The following is a 10,517-nucleotide window of genomic DNA, read 5'->3' on the forward strand; positions in this document are numbered from 1 at the left end:
AAGAAGGAAAAACCCTGTATTAAAATAGCACAAAATAAACAGAAATATAAAAGCTGTTAATTCACTGGAAGTCGCAACATTATACAGGAGATAAGCTCTGGATCAACAGTAACAGTGTATCATGCACATAGATAACTCTAACACTCAAATCCTGAGCTCTCCGATACTGTCGGTGCAAATATTTTTAAACCAATGACTTTATTGTAGAAGGTCTTTAACACCACACAAAATAAACAGAAATGAACGACTGACTCTGAAGTAAGACTTTTTTTTAGACCCAAGTGACCTTTAAAAGCATATAATTATTGCATAAATGGCAAAAGGCTGAAAAAAATGGCTTGAGGTTCCGAAAAAAAACACTGATCATCTGCTGATATTTCTGTGCAAAAGGACTGAAAACCAAAAGCATCTACTAAAGATGTTTTGCAGTTCTCTTCAACAAGTGTATGTTGATGATAACGGAACAAAAATCTTGAAATCCCAGTTTTCAAAAAAAAAAAAATCAATGCAGGCTTATTCTCATTTGTTGAAAGATGGCATGTTTCCTGAGAGGATCCTGAGTATAGTACGTCACAGTTTCTTAAAAGGTGTGATGCTGTTCTCAAAAGGGATAACAGAGAGGAGAATATTTGCACAAGGCTGCTGGTGGGAGAGATACTGCGCTCAGTTCAGTGGGATAAAGCCCATGTCAGGAGCGTCACTAAAAATGAGCGGACTGTGGCCGAGGGAGTACGAGGGGCTGGGTAGATGCAACACGGATTTATGGGTGTGAAGAGCAGCGCGTTTGTTTCCTCTCTGGGGACAAGGCATGTCTGTGGGGCGTCGGGCCTGGCGGCCTGAGCAGCCGGTAGAAGGCTTGCTGGGGGGAGAGACCATAATGGAGACTGTACTTAGTAGACTCTCTTGGGTAACCGGGGCAGTTTTGGGTGTGCCCGGAGTGCAGGTGCTCTGGATCACTGTAGAGTGTGCCATTGATTCTATAAGCTCCTTTGTGCCCTGTGTGCACTGCAAAGGAATGGCAACAAAAAAGGGTAAGAGGCTAAAAACACTAACAATATTAGATCACAGTCATACTTATGGGGTAGCTGATGTTGATGTTGATGTTAAGACAGCAGAGCAAGTATGAGTATGAGAAGCTGGCCAAATCAGAATAAAGATGAAAGTAGGTTAGTACTGCCAGGAAAATAATGAGAAGAAAATGTGGAAACCAAGCATCTCGTTTTACGGTTTTCCAATGAGCTCAGGGGTGAAGTGGTGCAGCTGAAGGGGTTCTCCAGGGGTCACAAAAGGATGAAAACAACTCCTTAACCTCAGGATAAGCATCCATCATGAGAAGAGGTGGAAAAGAACATGTGTGCATGATAACTAGCATGACCTCAGTCGACAGAATCCCAAGACTGGATGAAAGCGAGATAAGCACAGACGAATCTTGATGATGATACATTAATTAGGAAACAATGACATAATGGAGGAAAAACATAACAACTGCAGACCTCTGGCGAGCACTAATATATGAACACATGACCATTATAAAATGGAGTAAAAACAGATGTCAGTTAAAACACTCAACTCATCCAGGAAAAAGAAGGAACAGAGAATAGACGACGATATCAATGATTTCCGCTCTCATGACGGACATGTTTTATGATTGTGGTTTCAAAGCAAAGAAATGGAAGCCAAGCAGACGGCCAACGAGTCATGAGAAGGTGGTCACGAATGGCATGCAAGCAGCCCCATAACACACCCTTACCATTGAATGTCACTGAGCTGCAGGAGCCTTCAGGCAGTGCAGGAGAGAGCAAACTCCTCACAGTTCTCCTCCTGTGTAAGGTTTATAACTTCAAACATCAGGGCTTGATGCAGGTCAATATCAAAACAGCACAATAAACTAATATGATTTGTATTTGTATTTGTGGACTTGAATATTTTCCAAGCTAAAAGCATTAAAAACATTCATTTCTACAATACTATCCTCCTTGGCATGATTTTACACCACTTGTAACTCAGAGTTGTGCATAATCATATCTTCACACATTAGGTGCAAGCCTCATTAACTATAACTCTTTCCCAGCAAGACATCACTAGCCAGGGTTTACATTAAATATGATTAAACCTGGATAACCTCACATGCATTTTCACATGCTTTTCTGTGTCAAAGCTTAGGTTTCAGATCTGTAAAATTGTGGTTTCTGTTTATATTTGCACTACTGTTTGAAAGTTTGGGGACATTAAGACTATGTTTTTGAAAGTAGTCTCTTATGCTCACCAAGGATGCATTTATTTGATAAAAAATGTAACACTGAAATATTATTACAATTTAAAATAGCCGTTTTCTATTTTAATATTATAAAATGCTATTTATTTCTGTGATGGCAAAGCTCCAGTAACTCCAGTATTCAGTGTCACATGATCCTTCAGAAATCATTCTAATATGCTGATTTGGTGCTCAAGAAACATTTCTTATTATTATCAATGTTGAAAACAGTTGTGTTGGTTTTTTTTGTTTTTGTTTTTTTTGTAACAATGTAAAAGTCCAAGTTAAATCTTACTGACCCCAAACTTTTTAACAGTAGTTCATGGCTTGAAATGCCACAGAATGCTTTTGGGTGGATGGCGGATGCAGTCATGCATGAGGATTTTATACCATAGCTACCAGGGCTGTACAGGGCAACATATACGTGACACATGAAAAGAAAAATATAACCTGTTTTATACCTGTGCAACAAATGTGTGGCCTGTGCTACAAAACTTTCAACCTCTGTAGCACCAGTACTATGTAAAATAAAATAAAAATTAACATACAGCCCCGGCTACAATGCTTTAACTATTAAAAAAAAAAATCCTCTTTATGTTATCATGATCTTGGAACTAATGCTCTGACTTGAAGATATCACATGACGAGGCACTCTTACCATATTTGTGTCATTCTTGGACATGAAAGGAGGGAGCTCAGCATCAGAGGTCACTGTTTGAGGTGCGTCATCTGGAGGTAAAAAGCCTCTTCTGTCAATCAAGCTGTAAAAGATGAAAAGGATGAGTGCATGACCTATTTTGGCTTTCAAAACACAGCATAGACTGAACTCGAATAGAAGTCAAAGAATTGCACAATTAACATGTCATAGCTGAGAAACTGTACATCAGTCTGAAGCTAAATTACAAGCAGTTGACATCCTTCACTTACTCATTAACAAACTCTGATATTTATCATTTTTAAACATCTGCGGTACTTACCTGGGTGGCATCGGCCCACACAGCACCACACAACAGTTTGTGAAGATGTTTTTATAGGTGTAGGGATTCCCTGAATCTTCACCTCTTTTACTGGACCAAGAGCCTTTGATCTGCAACGTACAAAACACTGCAATTAAAGAAGTATTGACTACATTATTAAATTAATTAATTATATAGCTTTTTGATATTATTGATTAAATGTATGCATGCATGGTGATATTTACATCTTCGTTGGTTGTGAGGTTGGAGGCCACAAGGTAAGTATGGAAACCTGACAGACCCAGAATGGACCAGATGGAGAAGAAGCAAATGACCAGCTCCACAACAGTGCAGGAAGGGTTAAGGGTGCAAATTTGTTGTAAATGTGTGTCAGTGTCCAGATAAACATTATAAAGGCCCATTCACACCAGGAACAAGATGATACAATTTTGTTTATTCTAAGCATGTGCTGCAATTTTCTTTTTAATCAGTTGAGAAAAACTAATTCTCAGTTTATCTTTGGCGTTATCGTTTATAGGTGTGATGTAGACTCTGCTACAAACTTAAAAGGGGGCTGGACACCAGCGGAATCTGTATCTAGCGGCAGCTGTTGCCGTCCTGACAGGAAAGCAGGGCGTGGTGGAATCCTTGAGCCGATTAGGGATGAATGGGATTAGGAAATAGGCGGAACCAACAGCAGTTTAAACATATATTGAACTCCGTCAGCCGTGCTATTGTGTGCTTTCTGTTAACACAGTAAAAAAGGATATCTGGCTGGACTCTCCTTTATTGCCATGATGATACCTTTATCATCTTCATGTGATCCTGTTGATAAAAGTAACTGATCAGAGAACAAAACTGCTTCAAAATTGACTCACAAAAAGTCAGTCAAAACACAATCTCAAACGTATCTACAGTACTGTTAAAAAGTGCGCATTTAACTGATCCAAAACACAATAAAAACTAGGACTGGGTATAGTTCGATACTTTTTAGGCACCGACCGAATTGCCTCGATACCATAGAGTATCAAAAAATGTCCAAATTTCGATACCTGAGGGCCATATCTTGTCAACATCAGTGAAACAATAAGTATGCAGCATGTATGATGTGCCCAAATCAAGTGCTGGTGATTGGCTGTGGCGAGGCATCAAAGAAAAACACTAGTTTATTTCGACTTGAATGCCACAGACGAGCACCGTCGTTCATGGACACAGAGACACGCAGAACATGCAGGATTCATATTTAAATAGTCCTTTTGCGGTTTAATATTCTCACTTTGACAACATTTCATTTGAGAGAAACTATCATCACATCACAGAAGAAGGTCTACACAGCAACCAGTCAAAAAACAAAGTTTGGTTTAACTTAAACGGCAATGAAATATATTACTCTTGTGCAGTATAATGTACAAATTAATATACTACTACTACTACTACTACTACTAATAATAATAATAATAATAATAATAATACAATTATTTTTAAAACTAATTTTAATGTTACAGCCTCTGCTATAACATTATTTGTTCATAAAATTGGTATCGAAAAAGGTATCGGTCAGGAACCGGTATCGATATCGACATTTAAAAAAAAATAATACCCAGCCCTAATAAAAACTTTTTTTTAAAACAATTTCAAATAACTGTTTTCTATTTTAATATATTTCAAAATGTAATTTATTTCTGTGATGACAAAGCTAAATTTTCAGCAGCCATTATTTCAGTCTTCAGTGTACTTACGTAAAATGAGATGAGTAATCACACAGCCAAAGATAAAGGAGGTCAGAAATGATAGTGAAACTATGAAGGCATAAAAAAAGCGATAGTTGCGCTTTCCAACACAGTTCCCGACCCAAGGACAGTGATGGTCGAACCGCTCTACAAGGGGAACAGAAGAAGAACATTCTGAAAAACAACGCTTACAAGAAACCTCCGTGCATTCTCATGCAATGATTATAAGGAAGGGATTTGTTTTATGGGTTATAACTATTACACATTCATTACCACAGCAGATGTAATAAGACATCTTTTGTAGCTTTTAAAGAAATAGTTCACCCCCCAAAAATCTGTCATTATTTACTCACCCCCATGGGGTTTCAAACCAGTATGACTTCCTTACATGGAATTACAATAAATGGGTACTTGAGTTTTTAAAGTTCAAAAAAGAAAAAGCACAGTAAAAGTTTCATACAAATTAATTATATGACTTGTGGTTTCTTCGTTTTTTGTTTTGTTCAGCACTTTGGTCAGCTGTGTTTGCCGTTTCTCAAAATATCTTCTTTTATGTTCCCACAGAAGAGAAAGAAAGTCATACAGGTTTGGAACAACATGAGGGTGAGTAAATCATAACCGAACTTCCATTTAATAACTGCATGAAAAAACAGCAACCAAGTCATCATTTCATTTGGGGTTTAGAATAAAATGCTGGTGAGTGAAAGATAACATTTTAATCTCTCAATGAAATATTAAAAATGATTAAATATTCTTTAAATGTCGAAACTTTGAATGCTGAAACTCCTGCCTTACCGACACAGTTGTCACACAGGCTGCAGTGGGATGTCCGGGGCGGACGGAACATCTTGCATGTGAAGCAATATTTAAGCTTTACCACCTGGTCATTTATAAGTATCTCTTTAGTGCGGGGAGGTGGACGGTATGTTGAAGATCCAGAATTATCTTGAAAGAAACCCACAATTTTATTATAAACATTTACAAGTTAGGAGGCAAAATGAAGACAAATAACAAAGTACATATTCAAAGCCTCACCAATCTGTCTCTCTATGTCCACGGCCTCATCCGGCAAAGCCCTGGGTAAGATCCCTGGGTCTGTAAAACTGGTTTGAAGGAGGGTGAAGATGACAAATACAAATAACACCCCACCGATTACTGGAATGAAGCTAGTGAGCCGTACCAGATAGTGGCAACTGTTATGAATCAAGCACAAAAACAAGGACAAAGTTATCAGCTGATACAAACATGGTTTAAAAAGCTTACTTTCTGATAAACCATGACCATGTGGATGCAACTCTTTCAGACTGGCATGATGTCAAGAAGGGCGGTGGAGATGTGTCTATTGTCAAAAGTAGTAGTATTGTCTAGCAGTGTGAACACTGGTGTCTCTGCGAGTTATTGCATTCTACTCACTCAAATGTGAAGAATAAGCCACTGGTGATGACAATAAGGACGATGGTCAGCGGGAGCACACCGCACTGGCTGGCCAACATAATACGACCATCACAGTAGAAGCGATTTTTCCCAGGGAAAATCTCCCATTTTCTCCGCAGGCGCTGGGAGCTTTCCCTCCCACAGGGCAGGGTGGGGGACGTTCGGGTGGTTGATGTTCTGAGCGCTCGTGGGTCTATTTGTTGATACTCACAGTTTTTCATTTTCGGAAAATGTAACTGACGGTCTAGAGTTCGGAGAGTATAGATGTAACCTTAAGAACAGGTTAAATTAACTTGTTACAAACCAAGCCCAAACAAAGAGGAAGCTAGATCGAAACTATATATCAGCTGTGAATCTCCACCACATATTACTAAAGATAACGTTACCGTCAGAAATATACTGAAAATTCACTTGGTAATATTAATATTAATGCTAATTTTAATATAATGCTGATATTAAAAGGACAACACAACTACTGAACTTATTTAATGTTAACTGAAAGTACACAAAGCACATAATACGTTGCTCAATGCATTCGTTTGCAACTAAACATCCCCTATAGGGATTATACCGACGAACAATTATTATATTATCATGCCATGTTGTTGCTTTCAATAACATAGGAGTCTCTTAGCTAAGCTAATTACGTTAGCCTTTTGACTAGCTGTCAACTATCTCAGCGGACGACATTAACAGTTACTCCTCACGCGCTGTTCAACCGTCATTTGAACGACACTCGGCTCCTCGCGCTGCCCAATCACAATGAGTCTGCTGGGAATTGAAAATTAGATCAGACCATGTTGTTTATAATTTTCTAAGAGCTAATATAACACATCGTTAAGCTACGGCTGAGATTCAACAATATTTACCTCAGTACGATCACTTCCCTAGCCGAGGACTACCTTAAGAAAGCGACCAATGACTCGCAAGGGATGCGTCATCTCAGTCAGACCAATGAAAGATCACTTCCGAGACACTATGCCACGCTCTCTGTGTAGTTTTTTTGCAATTTGTTGTACACAAAAATTTCAAATGTAACAAATATATGCATAATATCCACAACCATGAATGTAACACAATATGTATGCATTAGGGGGTGAACATACCAAACTTCATAAAATATTAAAGAAATAACACATTTATTTTAATTACCCTTTGTGGGCCAAAGTGATCCAACTTGGTGTTCTCCTTTTTAAAAAAACAATAAAGAAAAGAGCACTTTTATTTATTTGTAAAGCTGGTCCAGTTTTTTTTTTTTTCTATATAATTTTTTTATTAATTTTGTTGAAATAAAATCGAATATAAATATTAAATGGGGAAAAAAAACTATAATTAACGATAATTAGAAATGCTACTTTGGCAACTAACTGGAATAAGTTAGGGTTAATTTGAAGTACTAAAATTACTAAAACAGACAAAATAAAGATAATAGAAAAAAAATAAAAAAAATAAATTAAGATGGCAATTACTAAAAATGACTAAAACGTATTAAAAAAAATATTAAAAAAATAAAGGCCAACTAAAAATATTTATCAATACTATAACAGTAAAGAAATAATATGAAAATAACATTGGAACTGTCACAGGCTGTTATTAATTTGACCATTTTTGTATGAACAGACCACTTATAACACCTTGTACCCACTAGATGGTGATACAACATAATATAACAGGGGTCTTGTGATGTGACCATGTGCAAGCCATGCCTTGAACCTTTTTTCTTTTTTTTCATACAAAGTACAGACCAATTTTATGAAGGCCTGAATTTTTTTTATGGATATCAAAAATAACTTAGCATTCAAGCACAGCATTATAGTTCTAATAGAAGAGAAAAAAATACAGGACTAATTTCTAAATGATCCAACAAGGATATTTATTAAGTATTTATCTAATACAAAAATATATATATGAGCCTTTTAAGGAACACCAGAAACGTCTTAAAATAATAAAATGCATTAATTACAACAATATTTGCCAAGCAGCAATAATATTATTCAAAACCAGGCCAGAGGAATGTTATGAAGACTGAAACAATAACAGTTAAGTCCAGGGAAGGAAGTTACAGTGCAGAGCCAGACCTAAAAACCAATATGATATGAAATACCCTAGGATGCATCTTGTATAAACTGAGCAAGACTGCCATTGCATCAAGAGGTAAAGGACTTGATTATTTCTGCACATTCCCACATCACATTTCAGGCCAGGTTTGTGATCCTTTTGTTGTTGTATTTGGTCAGGCCTGAACAGCCTTTCATTTTGCAGCAGAGGTTCATACTGAAAAAGCAGGTGGCCACTGATCCAGTAGAGCACAGGCGAGGAGGAAGCAAGAAACCGTGTCAACACCTGAGAGGACACAATAAAACAAGGCATGTTGAGCAAGTGTACTACACATGTCACATGATAATGATCAATTTCAAGAATCTTACCTGCACATGCATAGAGAAAATTCCAAACAGAAGAAGGACAGAACTGTGCACAACGTAAACAAAGACTTTTGGGTTACAGAAGCCATGAGTTTTTATGTCTTTTCCTCTGTGTCCCAAACCCAAATGCATACAAAACACTGGGTTAGCCAATATGTACATATATGAGGCGATGAATCCCATAATTGCAACAGGCAGCGCCAAAATAAAGTTGGGTATCTGCTTCCACTGAAAGTATCGAAGGAAGCCCACATCCCAATAAGCATCTTGTATATACGAATACAAAAGTGGTATTCGCCATTGGCACCAACTTGGTGTTGGAGATGCTGCATCAGCCACACGGTATCCTTTGTCCCGGGCCAAATTAAGCAGCACAGGGGGAACTTCAGTAGCAGTTGGATCGCAAAATGTTTGGTAACCATAGAACTGAAACAGGCAAAAAGGTAGCACTACAAAACCTGCATAAAATGCTCCTGTGAACACAAAACGAATAAGCTCCCAGACATAGTGATGATATTGAACGCACCCTTCTCCTTTGCTAAAGGCCCGGGTACGGGCAAGAGCCCATTGCAAAGAGAGATACAGCAAAAATCCAGCATTCACAAGGCCATTGGCACGAGCACCTGTAGCAAACCCCAGCAGAAGACAAGCTCCTATTGTGAATCTTTTCTCTAGTAACCAGAGGCCTGAGAAGGTGAGAGCTGCAAAGAGAGTCTCTGAATAGCCTGCAACCATAAAAACATTAGCTGGTGTCAGACAGTACATCAAGACTGCAACAAGGGCAAGTTTTCTGTTCTGCACCACCAAACGACTCAGTTTGTATAGTGCCACGGCACTTATGACAAAAAGAATACTATTCACTATAGCCACAGCTAAAACTAATCGGCCATGCATTGTGAGAAATCCACACATAGGCCACAGAGCCGTGGCTGCCAGTAATCTCAGGATGAGAGGAAACAGAGGAAAGAATGCAAAATTGTGTTCATATATGTATCCACGTTCTGCAATGAAGATGAAATGCTCTGCATCCCAGTGACTAAGGCCGCCAAATAATGCTTCGATGACAGGGTCAAGCAGGAGAGGGGTCTCTGATCGCGGAGGGCTAAATGCATCTGCCACATGGTCTGGAATCACTGCATTCAGTACAGCCTGCAAAAGGGCACAAAATAAACAAACAGCAAGTTTTCATATGCCCAGTTCTGCAGTAGGTGTCACTCTATTCTCAATTTCACAAAAAAAGATCAAGCGCTTATTTTATGGAGCTTTATATCAATAAGTAATAAATTTAAAAAAGAAAAGTAATACAAGTACAAACACACAATTTTATTTTAGTCTATTTCAGTCGTTCATTTCAGTTGCTTAACTTACCTGTAAAAATAGGGAAAGCAGTCGCGTGAACGTTGCAAACTGTACAACTGTCCACACGTCTTGATTTACACAATTGTTTGAAGGTGACATGTTTTACAGAAACTTTCATCAACGAAAACAGAACATTTCTCTCACTGAAAATAATCATCAAATTAGGAACAGTAAATTAGCAGATAGGATAAGCGAGACATCCTTAAAACAAAAGGAGCCAAAAAAGGCAGTATGCTTTTTTTCATTGAGCTTGTAACAGCAAAAACATCGCAGTCGCAGTCGAATAACAAAACAAAGTTCTAATTCGTCTCATAAAGCCACTAAATGGAACGATAGAAATAACGACACGCACTTCCGTCAT

General features: G+C 38.0%; 2 protein-coding genes across 2 annotated transcripts; both read right to left on the reverse strand.

Moving 5' to 3' along the window:
* Positions 1-865: 865 nt before the first annotated feature.
* zdhhc18a (zDHHC palmitoyltransferase 18a) lies at positions 866-6,730 on the reverse strand. Its single transcript, XM_084089937.1, is given in 12 exon segments — positions 866-1,005; positions 1,751-1,821; positions 2,913-3,015; positions 3,232-3,341; positions 3,456-3,558; positions 3,981-4,035; positions 4,950-5,087; positions 5,736-5,885; positions 5,976-6,133; positions 6,354-6,492; positions 6,495-6,544; positions 6,546-6,730. Coding segments are annotated over 11 exon segments (1,098 nt in total). The 5' UTR covers positions 6,596-6,730; the 3' UTR covers positions 866-1,005; positions 1,751-1,779.
* A 1,491-nt stretch (positions 6,731-8,221) lies between these two features.
* Positions 8,222-10,506, reverse strand: pigv (phosphatidylinositol glycan anchor biosynthesis, class V). The gene is made up of 3 exons (XM_084089261.1): positions 10,166-10,506; positions 8,801-9,946; positions 8,222-8,717 (listed from the first exon to the last, which is right to left on the reverse strand). The coding sequence occupies exons 1-3, from the start codon at positions 10,253-10,255 to the stop codon at positions 8,415-8,417; spliced, it is 1,539 nt and encodes a 512-aa protein (XP_083945387.1). The 5' UTR covers positions 10,256-10,506; the 3' UTR covers positions 8,222-8,414.
* Positions 10,507-10,517: the final 11 nt, after the last annotated feature.

This window comes from Abramis brama (assembly GCF_963993115.1).
Source record: "Abramis brama genome assembly, chromosome: 17".
Taxonomy (NCBI): Eukaryota; Metazoa; Chordata; class Actinopteri; order Cypriniformes; family Leuciscidae; genus Abramis; species Abramis brama.

Bases quoted from the DNA above. Each gene is read 5' to 3' on its own strand.
- pigv (XM_084089261.1), bottom strand. From the start codon at position 10,255: ATGTCACCTTCAAACAATTGTGTAAATCAAGACGTGTGGACAGTTGTA. The intron at 9,947-10,165 runs GTAAGTTAAGCA...GCCCTTTTGCAG, and splicing joins TGCTTTCCCTATTTTTACAG to GCTGTACTGAATGCAGTGAT. The intron at 8,718-8,800 runs GTAAGATTCTTG...GTGTCCTCTCAG, and splicing joins TTTTCTCTATGCATGTGCAG to GTGTTGACACGGTTTCTTGC.